A 19,500-nucleotide genomic window follows, 5' to 3' on the forward strand; every position below is an offset into this window, starting at 1 on the left:
CATCCAGAGTGTTGGGTCTTGAGTCTCGCAATGTTCTCTTCACAATATTCCACAGATTCTCTATGGGGTTCAGGTCAGGAGAGTTGGCAGGCCAATTGAGCACAGTGATACCATGGTCAGTAAACCATTTACCAGTGGTTTTGGCACTGTGAGCAGTTGCCAGGTCGTGCTGAAAAATGAAATCTTCATCTCCAAGCATGAAGTGCTCCAAAATCTCTTGATAGCTAGCTGCATTGACCCTGCCCTTGATAAAACACAGTGGACCAACACCAGCAGCTGACACGGCACCCCAGACCATCACCGACTGTGGGTACTTGACACTGGACTTCTGGCATTTTGGCATTTCCTTCTCCCCAGTCTTCCTCCAGACTCTGGCACCTTGATTTCCGAATGACATACAGAATTTGCTTTCATCCGAAAAAAGTACTTTGGACCACTGAGCAACAGTCCAGTGCTGCTTCTCTGTAGCCCAGGTCAGGCGCTTATGCCGCTGTTTCTGGTTCAAAAGTGGCTTGACCTGGGGAATGCGGCACCTGTAGCCCATTTCCTGCACACGCCTGTGCATGGTGGCTCTGGATGTTTCTACTCCAGACTCAGTCCACTGCTTTCGCAGGTCCCCCAAGGTCTGGAATCGGCCCTTCTCCACAATCTACCTCAGGGTCTGGTCACCTCTTCTCGTTGTGCAGCGTTTTCTGCCACACTTTTTCCTTCCCACAGACTTCCCACTGAGGTGCCTTGATACAGCACTCTGGGAACAGCCTATTCGTTCAGAAATTTCTTTCTGTGTCTTACCCTCTTGCTTGAGGATGTCAATAGTTGCCTTCTGGACAGCAGTCAGGTCGGCAGTCTTACCCATGATTGGGGTTTTGAGTGATGAACCAGGCTGGGAGTTTTAAAGGCCTCAGGAATCTTTTGCAGGTGTTTAGAGTTAACTCGTTGATTCAGATGATTAGGTTCATAGCTCGTTTAGAGACCCTTTTAATGATATGCTAATTTTGTGAGATAGGAATTTTGGGTTTTCATGAGCTGTATGCCAAAATCATCCGTATTAAGACAATAAAAGACCTGAAATATTTCAGTTAGTGTGCGATGAATCTAAAATATATGAATGTTAAATTTTCATCATGACATTATGGAAAATAATGAACTTTATCACAATATGCTAATATTTTGAGAAGGACCTGTAGTAAAGGGAATTGTCCCAAGCACTGAACCCTGTGGTACTCCACAATTAACCCTGGAGTTTGAAGATGGTTTATCATTTACATGAACAAACTAGAATCTGTCAGACAAATAAGATTTAAACCAGCCTAGCGCTGTTCCCCCGATCCCTACAGCATATTCCAGCCTTTCTAAGAGAATATTGTGATTGACTGGATCTAAAGCAGCACTGAGATCTAACAGGACAAGTACAGACACAAGTCCATTATCTGAGGCCAGAAGAATATCATTAGTGACTTTCAGCAGAGCTGTTTCAGTGCTATGATGAGCTCTGAAACTCTTCAAGCAGATCATTACTGTCTAAATGCTCACACACTTCATTTTCAACTATTTTCTCAACTATTTTAGATAAGAACGAATGTATATAGGCCTGTAATTTCTTAAATCATCTTGATCAAGCGAAGGTTTCTTAGGTAAAGGTTTAATTACAGCTACCTTAAAAGCTTGTGGTACATATCCATTTACTAAGGATAGATTAATCAAATTTGAATGGAGCTGGTAATCAAAGGGAGCACTTCCTTAAATAATTTGGTTGGAATTGGGTCTAACATACAAGTTGAAGGTTTAGATGAAGCTAATATTTTTGATAACTCAGGAAGCTCCACAGGATCAAAAGAGTCCAAACACAGATCAGGTTCTACAGTTACTTCCAAAGTTGTCTCGCTATATAGAGGATATAAATGCAGTGGCATGGTGGAGAATTGAGAAGGCTAACTTTTCAACTAGAGACGATAAATCAGGTGAAAGTGGAGCAACTGGTGGCAGGGAGAATGCAGAGCAACTGAAGGAGGGAGGCTAATTAACACCGAAAAGCAGAAACACATAAATCCAAGAGAGTAACATGAATGAAGTAATGTCCAGTTAGGTGCGTACAAGGAGAAGCTGAGTACAGGGAGCTGGTGGACCGCTTTGTGGCATGGTGTAGAAACAATCATCTCATCTTGAACGTGAATAAAACTAAGGAGATGATTGTAGATTTTAAGAGAAACAGGAATAGGTCAGACACTATTTTCATTAAGGGAGAAGAAGTGGAGGTGGCGGTGGAGTATAAATACCTCGGTGTTCACCTGGACAACAGACTGGAGTGGAGATGCAACCGTGAAGCCGTCTACAAGAAGGGACAGAGCAGACTGTACTTCTTGAGGAAGCTTAGGACCTTCAGTGTTTGCAGCAAGATGCTGCATATCTTCTATTAGTCTGTTGTAGAGAGTGCAATCTCTTCTGCCATCATCTGCAGGGGTAGCACCATCAGAGTCAGGGACTTAATAAAGCTCAACAAGCTATTAAAGAAGGCTGGTGTCATCGTTTTTCTAGCTGCTTTGACCCACATGCAGAAATACGCTCAGGAAACAGGAAAGGTTTAATAAGTTTATTGAGCAGTGTAAGAATAGTGGGAACTGGAACTCGCCGCTGTATGGAGAAGGGATAAATAGTAAGTGACTGATATTGCTGAGAGTTATAGATCTTGGTATAATTCTGCTTACAGTTGAAGACTTGAAGATCCGCCAGGGAGGGGGAAAGTTAGATGGAAACTCTGGGGTTGTGTGAGGTGAGTGAATTGGTCCAGGTAATCCTGTCTTGCTTGCTCTCAAAATGAAGGTGGCACCAGGTGGGTCTTTCTTGCAGGGTGAGTACGGTGGAGGGTGAGCTAGGTTCGTTTGCAGGGTAGCCTGAGGAGCCTTGGAACCAGAGCGTAGCCAACTGAGAAGATAATCCCTGAAGTTCTCTTGGAAAGAGCGAATCTGGGTTTTATGCATAAGCAGACTGGAGACTGAAGCTCTGGACTGGAGATAACCTGGAAAGGAGGACATGAGAAGGTAAGTACTGAGAAATAATCACAGAGATTTGTTTTGGCCAGCTAGAGTTACCACTGTAGGTTAACTCTCAGGCACTGGAGTGTTGGCAGCTTGGGGTTCTTATGCTCCTCTCCTGATGAGGCTGGTGCCATCTATTGTTTGGAAATGGTTAGTAGCAGGCAAACAGGTGGACAACAACTCCCAGAACTCCGACAGCCGGCTCTGTTCTGGGGACTCCTCTGGAACCTCTGGAGATCATTGTGCAAAGAAGGATTCTTCATAAAATGAAGAACATTATAGAGCATCCTCTTCATGAGACTGTCCTACAACAACAGTGTGTCTTCAGTCAGAGGCTTCTTCAGATCTGCTGTAAGACAGACCAGTACAGGAGATCCTTCCTGCCCACAGCCATCAGCATCTACAACGGCTCTTTGAGGAAACCTGCATAAAATGAGCTACGACTACATTCAATTTCCCTTTGGGATTAATAATTCAATTCAATTCAAAGATACTTTATTGATCCCCGAGGGGAAATTAGAATTCCAGTACAACCCATCCAAACATACATCATGACCCAAGACAAGGGGGGGACGGGTCACCGAGGCTTTGCTGCCCACTCACAGGCACTGCCCTTGCTAGATGAGAAAAGAGGCCACATTAGGTAAGTAGAGGGAAAAAAATCATATTTCACACTTTATCCTTAGCAGGATACAGTTTGAGATTGCAAAAAACCTCAGCACAAAGAAGCAACAGGTTTACAAAACAACATCATGCCGGGAACGGTGAAGGTGGTGTGAGGGGGTGCATATGTTTATCTTGAGCATGTGTGTGTGTGCAAGTGAGTGTGTGCAAGTAAGGCGATGAAGCACTGTCACAGAGGCCATTGTCCTTGATGGTACGTTGGAATGTTCATCAAACGGCCACAAAGTTCTGAGCAGGTCCACAGATGTCCTCAGGGAAGGGAGGTGGCAGAGGGAGCAGAGTGTCATGTTTACATAACTTCCAGGAGAGGTTGAAGATAGCCAGCCATCAAGGCCATGCAGGGGAGCCAGATTCAGAAAAACAATAATAAATAAATAATAAAAGTATTTTTTAATTGAATTGAACTAAAATAACTAAACACAAGAATGAACCATGAGCCTAATCTGTTAAAAATAACTAGAATAACAGCAACCAAAGAACAGAAAGGAAATCTAACAAAATATAAATGTACATAATTACAAGAATGAACTGCAATAAGAGAACAGTAACAGAAGAATAAAGAAACTAAAACTCCTAACACAGGAGGAGTCTGTACATAGAACTGAATTGTAAGTTTGTTTCTCTTGGTTGTTAAGTATTTGCAAAAATAATGGAGATAAAAGATGGCAAAAATGCTGAATGTCAGCAGTAACTGCTGGGATCTAAACATCGGTTGGTTGCTTTGATCAGACATTGGCCAGCTGCGTAGCTCATCATTGTTACTTTTTTTTTCACATCTCAGTAAAAAACCTGTTTAACATTAAGTTCATCTCTTGGTGAATGTTGAGAATGTGTGGTGGGCTTTGTCAGTTGCTTTAGAACAGAAGTGTAACACCACATAACCATTCTGCTGATAATGGCATTTACAAGAGTCAGTCAGTTGTTGGCTCATGTGTATTGCTGCCTCTATCAGGTCAGTTTAACACTATTCTGTTCAAATTTCAAACTTGCCACTATAGCTTGTGGGATAATCAAATTTACCCACTACTTCATCAATGTACCCTCCTTGGTGCTAGTTTCAACCCTTACCAAGTGTCTGGTGAACCTGTCAAGTTGTCAAGACTTATAAGACGGGCTTTTTATCAGCATCTGCTGAACTTTTTTTTTTTTTTGTCTTGATCCCTAATTTGTTGGAGATTCCGTGACCAGTTTCTGCTCTTTTCTACTTGAGCATCTCAAAATGTCACTTTCAGGTCAGAGGAAATCCTGCTGCAGTCTCATTGCTTTTGGAATAAAGTGGCAGCCTTTGTCTTTAAAATATATTAAAAGTTTTTTTCTTTATTATTACAAATCAAAGCTACTCATTTACAATCAAAGTTACGAATAACAAAATACACTCTGGTCCATTTATTTATGAGAGAAGACTTTAACAACATTCTTTCCTTGATCTCTGTCTAATCTAGATTCGCCAGATTAAAGAAACTTGTCTCTTAATAAGTCAAGTTGGTAAAAAATACACTCTTTCAAGTCCTTGGTTTTATGTTTTAGGACATGATAAAAATTGTCATTATTAGGTATTAAAATGTCAGATTTTACTCTGAAATCTACTCAATCGTATGATCCAATAGCTTGTAGGACCACATTTAGCAGCTGCAGCAGTAACTTAAAGTCGTCATTTTCTCTGTGACTGTTTGTCTTTGATATTGTTGCAGATGTACTGTTGGACACTACTTTTTCAACATTGCACAACCCAGTTTTGACTAAGCTTTACCAGTCAGACAGAAGACTTTACAATATCTTATAATACCAGCATTCAACATGTGTGTTAGAAAGTGCGAGTGTGTCTCCTTGATTGCACTGATTTCACAACCATAATTATTGCTTTTTTCTGCTTACACTGACAGAAAAATGTTAGTACCATGAAAATGAGGTGAGAAGAAGTCTTTACCTATCTGTACCTCTAACTGGCTCTGTCCCATTAACATGCAAAATAAGGCCTGTAGCGTTTGAGATACAGCTTCTTTTGGAATGTATTTTAACACTGCACAGTCTGACCCAAGGATTAGTTTGCTGGAACTGTCTCAAATTTGATGGTGAAGTGAGAAAATGTAGGAAAGTTATGGGAATCTTCAACCTGGATCTAGTTTTGCTCATGTTCTGTGTAAGGTTGGGAGCATGGAATATCATTCTGCCATGTTCAGGACTGCAGATGCTCCTTTAGGATGGTGTGACCTGATGGTTTTTAATGGCTCTCTCAGCGACAACCACAGGGCCCATTTTGGACACCTGTGCTGAAAGAAGCATCATGCTAAAGAAGGAGGCCTTTTAGGGCTTGTTTGTCTTTGGGGACTCCTAAAGCAGCTTTAGGTATGTGTGGCCAGAAAAACCTGGGTCTTTTGTAGTTGCTGAAGAAAAACTCAGGCTTTGGAGGAATTCAGAGTGGCAGTGGAAAAGGACATTTGTTAGGCCTCAATAAGGTTCTGTCAAAACATTCAGCATTTCATAAAGGTGAAACAGGTACCATACCAGCTGTATTTAGTGTGGGAGAGAAACTGCAGACCAAGGATATTGTCAGGTGATGGAAGGAACACTTGAAGGATCTCCTCAATTCGGTCGTGTCCTTCACAAAATAGGCAGTCTCTGAGGACTATTCGATCACGTTTCCTCTTCAACCCAAGAACAAGTCTTACAGGGAGAAGACTCGGGACAGACCGAGAACTTACTGGAGGAAATACATGTCCCTTCTGGCCTGGGAATCACTTCGGATCCCCCAGAATTAGTTGTATGCTGTCACTGTGGAGAGAGATGTGTGGATTACCCTGCTGGATGTGTTATATTTCTGCAACCAAATCTCAGATAGGTGGAAGAGAAATAATGGATGAATGGATGGATGGATGGCACAGTTAGTCTGCAGCAGCAAGAGGGTCATGGAATACTGGATGGAATTTGAATGTTCTCTCCAGGTACTTCAGCGTCCTTCCACAGTCCCAAAAAGATCCACATTAGGTTAATTGGTCTAAGCTGTCCTTTGGACGATGTACCTCACCTCTCATCCACGGAGCAGTAGAGATAGGCCTAAGTCCTGCAAGTATAAAGCAGGTTTTAAAAAAGGATGGACACCCTACACATTCTCACACTAATGAAAATTTTTTTTTGCTGCAGTTTGATAAATTTCAAATTGTTTTGTAATGGCCTTTATCGATTGGTGAGAGGATCAAAGGGTATTGCTTCTCTAAGGTGTTCTAAGTAAAAACAGAAAACAGAAAACAACAATCCACTTGATGAAATTATTAATTTCATCTAAGTGGTTATTTTTCCTCCAAAAATCAAAACAACTAAAGTACAGAATGACTATAAAATGTAGTTTTGGTGAAAATTCAACTTGGAAGACTCACCTCCACTTCCAGCTCCATCTAATTACTCCACCACATTCTCCGCTCCAACCAACGAGCTCCTGATCTACATTCCTCTTCAGCCAATCATCCTTCCAGGGTTTGCTTTAAAAGACCTTCATACGCAGAATCTCCTGATTCGACCCTCCTCCACCCCATCTCCACCATCAGGCTTCAAGCTCCTTCCGACTCCCTGATCTCCTCAGGCCTCCTCTCCACCACCAGTATCAGGATCCCGGAGGGAAGACTTCTCTAATCCTAACCCTGTTTATTCCATCTCATGTCATTATCAGCATCCATGTCTTACACTGGGGTCTGAGCGTCAAAAGAAATCAAATATCAAACATCAAAATCAGAATCCGAATCCAAATCAGCTTTATTGCCAAGTTCGTACATACAAACAAGGAATTTGACTCCGGTACAGTTTGCTCTTTGGTTTTGTTTTTGTATTACAGAATATACATATTTACAATGTACAATATACACATATATAATAAAAAGGGGCATTTGCAACATCTGTATGCTGTTGTTTTGTACTCTATTGAATGTTCAACAGAGAAACAGTCTGGGGGAAGAAACTGTCTCTGTGGCGGCTGGTTTTAGCGAACAGTGCTCTGTAGCGGCGGCCTGAAGGTAAAGCTCTGAACAGTTTATGTGCAGGGTGTGTGGGGTCTGCAGAGATTTTAGCAGCTCTTTTCCTGACCCTTGACCTGTATAAGTCCTGGATGGATGGAAGGTCAGCCCTGATTATTCGTTGCAGTCTGGACATGTCCTGTTTTGTGGATGAGCCAAACCACACTGAAGACAGGACAGATTGAATGATGGCAGTGTAGAAGATGACCAGCAGCTCTTGTGGAAGGTTGAACTTCTTGAGTTGCCTCAGGAAGTACAGTCTCTGCTGGGCCTTCTTTTGAACATTGTCTACAGGTGCTTCTCAAAATATTAGCATATTGTGATAAAGTTCATTATTTTCCATAATGTCATGATGAAAATGTAACATTCACATATTTTAGATTCATTGCACACTAACTGAAATATTTCAGGTCTTTTATTGTCTTAAAACGGATGATTTTGGTATACAGCTCATGAAAACCCAAAATTCCTATCTCACAAAATTAGCATATCATTAAAAGGGTCTCTAAATGAGCTATGAACCTAATCATCTGAATCAACGAGTTAACTCTAAACACCTGCAAAAGATTTCTGAGGCCTTTAAAACTCCCAGCCTGGTTCATTACTCAAAACCCCAATCATGGGTAAGACTGCCGACCTGACTGCTGTCCAGAAGGCCACTATTGACACCCTCAAGCAAGAGGGTAAGACACAGAAAGAAATTTCTGAACGAATAGGCTGTTCCCAGAGTGCTGTATCAAGGCACCTCAGTGGGAAGTCTGTGGGAAGGAAAAAGTGTGGCAGAAAACGCTGCACAACGAGAAGAGGTGACCAGACCCTGAGGAAGATTGTGGAGAAGGGCCAATTCCAGACCTTGGGGGACCTGTGGAAGCAGTGGACTGAGTCTGGAGTAGAAACATCCAGAGCCACCGTGCACAGGCGTGTGCAGGAAATGGGCTACAGGTGCCACATTCCCCAGGTCAAGCCACTTTTGAACCAGAAACAGCGGCAGAAGCGCCTGACCTGGGCTACAGAGAAGCAGCACTGGACTGTTGCTCAGTGGTCCAAAGTACTTTTTTCAGATGAAAGCAAATTCTGCATGTCATTCGGAGATCAAGGTGCCAGAGTCTGGAGGAAGACTGGGGAGAAGGAAATGCCAAAATGCCAGAAGTCCAGTGTCAAGTACCCACAGTCAGTGATGGTCTGGGGTGCCGTGTCAGCTGCTGGTGTTGGTCCACTGTGTTTTATCAAGGGCAGGGTCAATGCAGTTAGCTATCAGGAGATTTTGGAGCACTTCATGCTTCCATCTGCTGAAAAGCTTTATGGTGATGAAGATTTCATTTTTCAGCACGACCTGGCACCTGCTCACAGTGCCAAAACCACTGGTAAATGGTTTACTGACCATGGTATCACTGTGCTCAATTGGCCTGCCAACTCTCCTGACCTGAACCCCATAGAGAATCTGTGGGATATTGTGAAGAGAACGTTGAGAGACTCAAGACCCAACACTCTGGATGAGCTAAAGGCCGCTATCGAAGCATCCTGGGCCCCCATAAGACCTCAGCAGTGCCACGGGCTGATTGCCTCCATGCCACGCCGCATTGAAGCAGTCATTTCTGCCAAAGGATTCCCGACCAGGTATTGAGTGCATAACTGTACATGATTATTTGAAGGTTGACGTTTTTTGTATTAAAAACACTTTTCTTTTATTGGTCGGATAAAATATGCTAATTGTGTGAGATAGGAATTTTGGGTTTTCATGAGCTGTATGCCAAAATCATCCGTTTTAAAACAATACAAAACCTGAAATATTTCTGTTAGTGTGCAATGAATCTAAAATATATGAATGTTAAATTTTCATCATTACATTATGGAAAATAATGAGCTTTATCACAATATGCTAATATTTTGAGAAGGACCTGTATGTTTGAGGACCATCTCAGGTCCTCAGAGATGGTGGTTCCTAAGAACCTGAAGTGGTCCACGGCCGATACAGTGTTGTTGAGGATGGTGAAGGGGGTGTATGGGGGTGGTGTTCTCCGAAGGTCCACCACCATTTCCACAGTCTTGAGTGGGTTGAGTTCAAGGTAGTTCTGACTGCACCAGTGTACCAGCCGATCCACCTGCTGTCTGTATGTAGACTCATCACCGTCCTGGATCAGTCCAATGACAGTGGTGTCATCTGCAAACTTCAGGAGTTTCACAGACGAGTCCGATGAGGTGCAGTCATTTGTGTACAGGGAGAAGAGGAGTGGGGATAGAACACACCCCTGGGGGGCACCAGTACTTATTGATCTGGATCGGGAGAAGATGCTCCCCAGTCTCACCTGCTGCTGTCGGTCCGTCAGGAAGCTATTGATCCACTGACAGGTGGACGTTGAGCTGGGTGAGCTTCTGGTGGAGGATGTCTGGTATGATGGTGTTGAAGGCCGAGCTGAAGTCTACAAACAGGATCCTGGCGTACGTCCCTGGGTGGTCAAGGTGTTGCAGGATGAAGTGTAGACCTAAGTTAACAGCATCATCTGCCAACCTGTTTACTCGGTAAGCAAATTGCAGGGGGTCCAGCAGGGGGCCTGTGATGTCTTTCAGGTGCTTCAACACCAGCCGCTCAAAGGATTTCATGACCACAGACATCAGGGCTACAGGCCTGTAGCCATTTAATCCTAGGATGGTGGGTTTCTCGGGCATCGGGATGATGGTGGATCGTTTGAGGCAGGAGGGGACCTCACATTTCTCCAGTCATTTGTTGAAGATCCTTGTGAAGATCGGAGCGAGTTGATGTGCGCAGGCTTTCAGGCATGATGGAGAGACATTATCAGGTCCTCCAGCTTTCTTTGTTTTCATGCGCTGAAAGAGCCTATTTACATCTTCCTCGGAGATCTTTAGTGCAGGCAGAGGATCTGAACGTAGGGGGTTGGTTGTTTTACGGGTCAAATTTGTTCCTGAATGGGATGTGGAGGGGATGATTTGAGGTGTGAATGGCTTCTTGTCATGTCTGCAGTAGAAGCCATTCAGGAGACGACTCTGTTCAGGATGGGTGGAGGACTCCTATAGGCAGTCAGGTTTCTCAGACCGGTCCATACAGCCGAAGCATCACCAGTAGAAAGGCTGTTCTTAAGCTTCTCACTGTAGCTTCTCTTGGCTGCTTTGATCTCCTTTGTTAGTCTGTTCCTGGCCTGCCTGTACCGCGCCCAATCTCCACTGCTTTGAGCTTCTTCCTTTTCCCTGCGCGGATTCCTGAGGTGTGGAGTAAACCATGGCTTGTTATTCCCAAAGGTGCAGAAGGTCTTGGTCTGCAAACACATGTCCTCACAGAAACTGATGTATGAAGTCACCACATCAGTTAGTTGGTTTAGGTCAGTGGCTGAGGTTTCAAAAACAGTCCATTCTGTGCATTCAAAGCAGGCCTGTAGCATCTGCTTTGATTCCTGAGTCCACTTTTTAACAGTGTGAACTGCGGGTTTAGAAGCTCTTAGTCTCTGTCTGTAGGTTGGGATGAGGTGGATTAGACAATGATCCGAAAAACCCAGAGCAACCCTGGGTTGCAGCATGATATGAGTCTTTAAAGCTGTGTAACAATGGTCCAGTGTGTTTTTGTCTCTGGTGGGACACTTAATATGCTGTCTGTTTTTGGAGAGTTCATGGGAGAGGTTTGCTCTGTTAAAATCTCCCAGTATTATGATGAAAGAGTCCGTGTATTTTTTCTCCACGTCTGTAACCAGCTCAGCAAGATGTTTTTCCACGGCAGAAGTGCAGCCATGCGGTGGAAAATATATGTTTATATGTTATAAAGGAGGAAAACTCTCTCAGTGAATAAAATGGTTTACAGATTATGGAAAATCTGTAACATCAGCTAATAAACTCCTCTAATTGCCATCTCTGTGTTTCTCTCATTTGTGAGTCTTTCCAGGTTGAAATGCTATATAAATATATCAAATTTCAGTTGGATTTATAGATAATGAAGTATCAACTCCAGTATGATGAAAAATGAAGCCATTATTATATATATATATATACAGTACAGACCAAAACTTTGGACACACCTTCTCATTCAAAGAGGTTTCTTTATTTTCATGACTATGAATATTGTAGCTTCACACTGAAGGCATCAAAACTATGAATTAACATGTGGAATTATATACTGAACAAAAAAGTGTGAAACAACTGAAAATATGTCTTATATTCTAGGTTCTTCAAAGTAGCCACCTTTTGCTTTGATTACTGCTCCGCACACTCTTGGCATTCTGTTGATTAGCTTCAAGAGGTAGCCAACAGTCTTGAAGGAGTTCCCAGAGATGCTTAGCACTTGTTGGCCCTTTTGCCTTCACTCTGCGATCCAGCTCACCCCAAACCATCTCGATTGGGTTCAGGTCCGGTGACTGTGGAGGCCAGGTCATCTGGCACAGCACCCCATCACTCTCCTTCTAGGTCAAATAGCCCTCTACAACAACAGTGTCTTCAGTCAGAGGTGACTCTTGGTCTTCCTTTCCTGAGGCGGTCCTCATGTGAGCCAGTTTCTTTGTAGTGCTTGATGGTTTTTGCAACTGCACTTGGGGACACTTTCAAAGTTTTCCCAATTGTTCGGACTGACTGACCTTCATTTCTTAAAGTAATGATGGCCGCTCATATTTCTTTACTTAGCTGCTTTTTTCTTGCCATAATACAAATTCTAACAGTCTATTCAGTAGGACTATCAGTTGTGTACTGTATCCACCTCCTGCACAACACAACTGATGGTCCCAACCCTATTTATAAGGCTTGAAATCCCACTTATTAAACCTGACAGGGCACACCTGTGAAGTGAAAACCATTTCAGGTGACTACCTCTTGAAGCTCATCAACAGAATGCCAAGAGTGTGCGGAGCAGTAATCAAAGCAAAAGGTGGCTACTTTGAAGAACCTAGAATATAAGACATATTTTCAGTTGTTTCACACTTTTTTGTTCAGTATATAATTCCACATGTGTTAATTCTTAGTTTGGATGCCTTCGGTGTGAAGCTACAATATTCATAGTCATGAAAATAAAGAAAACTCTTTGAAGGAGAAGGTGTGTCCAAACTTTTGGTCTGTACTGTATACAAATATATTTTAAATAAAAGAGCCTAAGTATTCACCCTGTTGTGAATGTCAAATATGTCCACAGGAGACTGAAATGAAACTAAACACAAACAGGACTAATTTCACTGAGTTCAGCTTCTAAACTCGTTATCAAAATTGTAATGATGGAGATTAAAAGAAAATCGGCATAAAATATAAATTATAAATGTATTTACTGTTTGTATTATCCAGGATTTTGTCTGTTCTCAATGTTATTTATTTAGATATTAATATAACCAACACTAGCCAGAAATATGTGCCTAAAATGGGCAAGAATAGAACTAATTAAGTCAGCTATATATTAATATAGGCAGGCATATTAGGGTTAATATTTCTGCTGGGGTAGCAGCATCAGAGCCAGGGACCTGAACAAGCCCAACAAGCTGATAAAGAAGGCTGGCTCTAGTTTGGGGACTCCTCTGGAACCTCTGGAGATCATTGTGCAAAGAAGGATTCTTAATAAAACGAAGAACATTATAGAGAACCCTGAGCATCCTCTTTATCAGACTGTTGTACAACAACAGAGTTTCTTCAGATCTGCTGTAAGACAGACCTACAGGAGATCCTTCCTGTCCACAGCCATCAGCATCTACAACGGCTCTTTGAAGAAACCTGCATAATGAGCTACAACAACATTTAATTGCCCTTTGGGATAAATAAATTATTTTTGAATTTAATTTTGAATTGAATTAGTGTATTATTGATGTAAACTCTAGTCTGAAAAGGTCCTCAAACATTTAGTTACTGAAAAATATAGCAGTCACAATCTGTCTCACTTAATTGATTATATTTAGTTGCTTGAAAACAGAATAAAGTGACTTTGTCCCCACTAAACTCCAGGGCATGAACCCCCCTTTTATTGCCACCTTACGGGAAGTTGTGCTGAACTTTAAAGACATTTAAAGCTTTTATAACCTGGATAATGCCACACTGAAGCAGACTCTCTGATATTTCATACACATTTGTTTAGTCAGTCAGTCAGTCAGTCAGTCAGTCATTTTCTACCGCTTATTCCATAGTGGGTCACGGGGGAGCTGGTGCCTATCTCCAGCAGTCTATGGGCGAGAGGCGGGGTACACCCTGGACAGGTCGCCAGTCCATCGCAGGGCAACAACACATTTGTTTATTTTTTAATTATTCCCAGTGATTTGCAAACTATTCATGTAATTCACAATTTTATGAAACAACAAGGATGTAGGCATTTTGAGTGTTACAATTTTTATGTTGGTCTTGTTTTTGTTTAGGGAACCTTATTGTGGTTCCCAAGGTTGGCCAAATAGAGAAGCTAATGATTATGCATCACTGCAGGCAGCCATACTTCTCCTATGGCTTTAACTTCCACTTCCCCGCTCAGGGCAAAGAATATGACCTCATTCTGCCAGCTCGACCACAACTGCTGCAGCTGAGCTGAGGTACAATGCAAAAGATTCATTTTTTAATGCGAATTTATTGGTGATAGAAGAAAATACTGAATTTTATGTTGTGTCTCTGTGAGAGTCCCCTGTTTCTCCTTATTTAACATGACAGATCCAAACACACTGATGTAGCATTAATTCTGCTGTTAACAGCTGTCTTTTTTGAAGGGCATAGCCTAGTCTCGATTAATTCATCAATACTATTTAATTATTTGATGTGGTAAGATAAAATTATTATTTTCAACTGACTCCTTTTCTATCAGTAAGTGACCTCAGTGTACCCAGCATCTCAGAGCAGAGATTGCTCCATATTTGATTTGGATTTTAAATTACTTGTTCTGCGCATAGCCATATTTGTGTTCTAAAAATAAAGAACAAATTTATAAACATTTAAAAAATCCATTAACAAATAATGACCAGTCTATCCAATATGTATGGAGGCATCTACCACATTAGGATGCTCCACAATAGAGAATTCATGCTCCAGATGGTGCAGCAAAGAGGCAGTGAGTCTTTGGAGGCAGAAAGGAACGATTTTATACCCCAACATGACTGACAAAGAATTGTACTTTTCAAAGCAGATTGGACTCTTTTTCGATTATTCATAGATGTAATGTTAATATAGGAACTTTGCATGAAATACAGTACCTGTTGAGATTTATGAAGCACTCTTTGAAAGAAACACCAGCTTTTTTACAAAGGAACATTTCTTTATGTCGTGAATGGAAATTTAATTAGAAATACAAAATGCTAAATTGTTCTTTGGACGGGGTGCATGGTGGTGCAGTTGGTAGCACTCTTGCAGCAAGAAGGTCCTGGGTTTGACTACCGGCCAGGGGTCTTTCTGCATGGTGTTTGCATGTTCTCCCCATGCATGCGTTAGGGATGCACGGGGAGCCTTACAGTCCAAAAACATGACTGTTGGTCTCTCTAAATTGCCCTGAGGTGTGAATGAGTGTGTACATGGTTGTTTGTCCTGTGTGTCTCTGTGTTGCCTTGCGATGGACTGGAGACCTGTCCAGGGTGTACCCGTAGACTGCTGGAGATTGGCACCAGATCCCCCGTGACCCTGTAAGGAGGAAGCGAGAATACAAAAAATGGATGGATGAATATTCTATAAACAATGGTTGGATGGATAAATCCCTGTTAGGTAGTGTTATAGCAACCCTTTATGAAAGGAAGAAATTGTGATTTATTAAGTTATTCAATTGAAAACAAATGTTTCAAGGACTTTGTCTGTGACTCGTGATAAAGTCCAGCAGTGTTAGAAGTGCTTTATTGTTCTCATCAACTCTGATGATTCTTGTTCTGTTATGGAAGCAGACATTGGGAGGTTTTGAGGAAGTTGCAGTGGTAGCTAAACAATTCCCAGCAGAGGTTCTCAGGGACAGTATTAGATTTCCCCAGGGTTGCTCAAGGCCTTAGATGTTGTGAGGTTTACCTTGGCTGAAATGTCTGTGTAGCGGCATTGCATGGATGTAGGGAGGAGAATTGTTGGACTGGCAGCTCAAGTGTTGGTCTCTCTTAATAAAAGGGGTGTTAGAAGAAACTATAGAGACCACCCATCTCAGCCTTCTTTTTTAAATAAGATGTATTCTGATAGCAGGACACAGGGACAGTTCTTTAAGGATACATGGAATATTTTATTGATTTGAGAATGCTTACAACATTGTCTTATGTGGTGTCTTGTGTGGGGTGCTTTTCTTTATATGTGAATATTGTTTATAAGGGTACCACAAAAAGGAGACTAATGCAGAGTAGTGAACACAACAATGCTAATTCATTAAAAGGGTTGAAAATCACCAACTTTCACACATGAAGCCTTGTAAATTTTAATCAACACAATGAGATTAGTGATTAGTCCATTGAAGTTTTATGGGTGTGCTGCCCGTCAACTCTTGAATTTTCAGCACTTTGGTTTAGCAGGATAAACTCATGCTACAGGATAGCTTGTCATTCAGACTGGGATGCACTGTGTCAGCCACATGGAGAGGACATCAGTGTCATGACTGAGTGTGTAACTTCCCCAATAACAAACCCTGGATCAGCAGTGAACTGAAGGACCTGCTGAACAAGAAAAAAAGGAGCCTTCAGAGAGGTAGACAGGGAATTGTTGAGGAGTATACAGAAGTAACTTAAAGTCAAGATAAGAGACAGGTGTGACATTCCTGTCACACCTCAAATGTTTTATCTTCCACCTCAGCCATGGATCCTTCTGCTTCTACATGTTTGCCTTCAACCAAATCAGAAGATGCTGATGCTCTCTTTTCCTCCCCCTTTCACTTGTGTGTCTCTAGAAATCATATGAATAGGCAGAGAATCTAAAGAAACTGAACTTTGAGAATTGGAATGAATGAACCCAGCTTGAAATATGTATGATTCAACTGAATTGACTTTGTAATGTGCCTTGAGGAGACATGCGTTGTGAGTTGGACCCATCAGTCCTCAATGACTATAGACCTGTTTCCCTGACATCCCACATCATGAAGGTCCTAGAGAGACTCCTGTTGGCCCATTGCTGTGTAGTTGGAGTTGAAGATGCCAACAAAGACCTGCTTCAACAAACCCACTGTCATCTGGATAAAGCCAGAAGCACTGTGAGGATCATGTTCTTTGATTTCTCCAGAACATTTAATACAATCCAACCTGATTTGCTTTGTCAGAAACTCCAGAAGACTCAGGTGGAGACCTCAACAATCTAAGACTAATCAAAGACTACCTGACAAACAGACCACAGTTTGAGAGACTGAAGGGTTGTGAGTCTAACCAGGTAGTCAGCAGCACAGGAGCACCACAAGGGACTGTACTCTCACCATTCCTTTTCACTCTGTACACCTCAGACTTCCAGTACAAGACAGACTCCTGTCATCTGCAGAAATACTCAGATGATTCTGTAGTTGTGGGGTGGATCAGAGATGGACAAGAAGCTGAGTACAGGGAACTGGTGGACCGCTTTGTGACATAGTGTGGAAACAATCATCTCATTTTGAACGTGAATAAAACTAAGGAGATGCTTGTTTTGAACTGAACTGAACTGAACTGAACTGAACTGAACTGAAATGCATCCGAGTCTGTAGTAATACATTAGGAAAATTACTGTTGTAAAATTTATCTGTTTAAAACTACATATTTTGTTTTGCTTGAGATGTGTTTTGTTCCACTCTGACCAACCATGCTCATCGTTTCCTTTTTCTGTCTTCTCCTTAGGTGGTTTGTTTCCCAGGGGTGCAGATCAGGAGTACAGTGCATTCAGAGTTGGGATGGTTCAGTTTGGGATGGCAGATTTCAGACTGACTCCACATATAGATAACCTGGAGGTGGCCAACAGCTTTGCTGTTACTAATTGCTGTAAGTATTGTGTTATTATCTTTACCTATCAATCAATTAAAAGAGTACATTTTTAAAATCAATGACAAAAAATATATAACAGTACAATTAACAGTATCAATTCAATTCAGAAGTACTTCATTAATTCAAAAGGTAATAAGATAATGAATCTCTAACATTCAACTCAATTCAACATAGGTGTGTTGTTGTGTCTTTGCCAAACTCATTTTTCTGCAGTGTTGTGGCAGTTGCAACAAGTCCTTAACTCAGTTCAACCTGGCTAAAATGAACTGTTCATGTTCATAGTTCTCCAGGGTAATTGGACGGAAGATTTTAAAGGTTTGGAGCTTGAGTCTGTTGTGAGGTTTAAAGTGATGGGGAACACATAAGCCTAAATTAACAACATAGGTCCTGTCATCAAAGCTGGCCTGTGTCTCTGCTGCCCATGAAGACACAGACACTCAGCAGACACTGAGCCTACTTCTTTTGGGGAAATGATGCATCTTTGTCTAGTGAAATATTTGAAGTTTGCCCCATAAAACCACACAGTAAATCTTTTTACAGCATCATTCAGTTCAAATGGGAGCTCCACTAGTTAACGTGTTCGTTCACTACGCTATTTATGTATATCATAAAATAAAGCTTATCAGTATAAAAGATTAAAACAAGGACTGTTTATATTTAAATGTGTCACTGATTCAATCTTCAGCTGTATTTGTTTAATATGTAATCCATCTTTAAGACATGCTTGAAACTGTTGCTTAGTCTTGTATTTTATGTAGGGTCCTTCTTTGTGATCTGGATCAATTCCACTCAATTCAAAAATACTTTATTCATCTCAAAGGGAAATGAAATGTTGTAGCTCATTATGTAGGTTTCTTCAAAGAGTTGTTGTAGATGCTGATGGCTGTGGGCAGGAAGGATCTCCTGTAGCTCTCTGCCTTACAGCAGATCTGAAGAAGCCTCTGGAGAGGATGCTCAGGGTTCTCCATAATGTTCTTCATTTTATGAAGAATCCTTCTTTGCACAATGATCTCCAGAGGTTCCAGAGGAGTCCCCAGAACAGAGCCCGCCTTCTTTATCAGCCTGTTTGCTTTTTTAAGTCACTAGCTCTGATGCTGCTACCCCAGCAGTAACCCCATGACATTGTTCATTGTGTCTTTAGAACAATTGTTTCTTCTTTGGAAAATCTTACAGGAGGTCATGTGCAACATGTGACCCTCTGCTGCTGGTTTGCAATATGAAATCTGTCTGCTTTCCTGCAGACCAGCTGTTGGCATAAGTACAGTATTTAGTTCCACCATGACCTGTCTGCCATTCCTTCAGAATAAATATAATACACATGTCTAAGCCTGTTTAAGCTTAGACATGCATTCTGCTTTACTCAGGGGAAATACACATATCCATATTTGATATTATATATGTATCGAAACAGTCATTTTAACTGCTTGCTGTCTGGTTAAAGGCCATTACATAGTACAAACACATCACTTGTTAGGATCCCTAAAGATCTTTTGCTGAGTTCAGAAAAAAGCCACCAGGGGCCTCTCATAATAAAAGTCAATAAATCTAACAATCTAAGATTTGGTTTCAACCTCAGTTTTGATGCTCGTATTGTTTCAATTTTTGCCAATTTAAATGAAATCTCATAAATCTAAACATTTTTTTAAAATCTTAAAAGCTAAATTACTAAAGGTTCTCTATGTTTTTGCTCCCACCATGTTACTTTTAACTCACCAAAAGCAGGACAGCATCACCTTCGCAGCTGCCATAGTGCATCAGCACCTTGTTAGATTTTGCATCGATTTTAAAAGCCATGGCCTTGCTTATTCACCTGCGATGCACTTTCCAAATACTTGAGTTTGCAGTTAGTGTTCTGCTAATTCTGCTATTCAGAGCTCAAACTTTGCGATAAGGGCAGATTGTGTCTGAAATGCATCTCAGAGCTCACCTTTAAAT

General features: G+C 41.6%; 1 protein-coding gene across 4 annotated transcripts in view; it reads left to right on the top strand.

The window, feature by feature from the left end:
• Window positions 1–19,500, top strand: part of LOC124868039 (glutamate receptor 2-like) — a 133,507-nt gene that overhangs the window by 10,545 nt on the left and 103,462 nt on the right. For all 4 annotated transcript variants that reach the window (XM_047364810.1, XM_047364808.1, XM_047364809.1 and 1 more), the window contains exon 2: window positions 17,422–17,562. In XM_047364810.1, coding sequence (XP_047220766.1) covers window positions 17,422–17,562 — 141 coding nt within the window. The remainder of the gene's footprint in view (window positions 1–17,421; window positions 17,563–19,500) is intronic.

This window comes from Girardinichthys multiradiatus, chromosome 5 (assembly GCF_021462225.1).
Source record: "Girardinichthys multiradiatus isolate DD_20200921_A chromosome 5, DD_fGirMul_XY1, whole genome shotgun sequence".
In the NCBI taxonomy this organism is placed as follows: Eukaryota; Metazoa; Chordata; class Actinopteri; order Cyprinodontiformes; family Goodeidae; genus Girardinichthys; species Girardinichthys multiradiatus.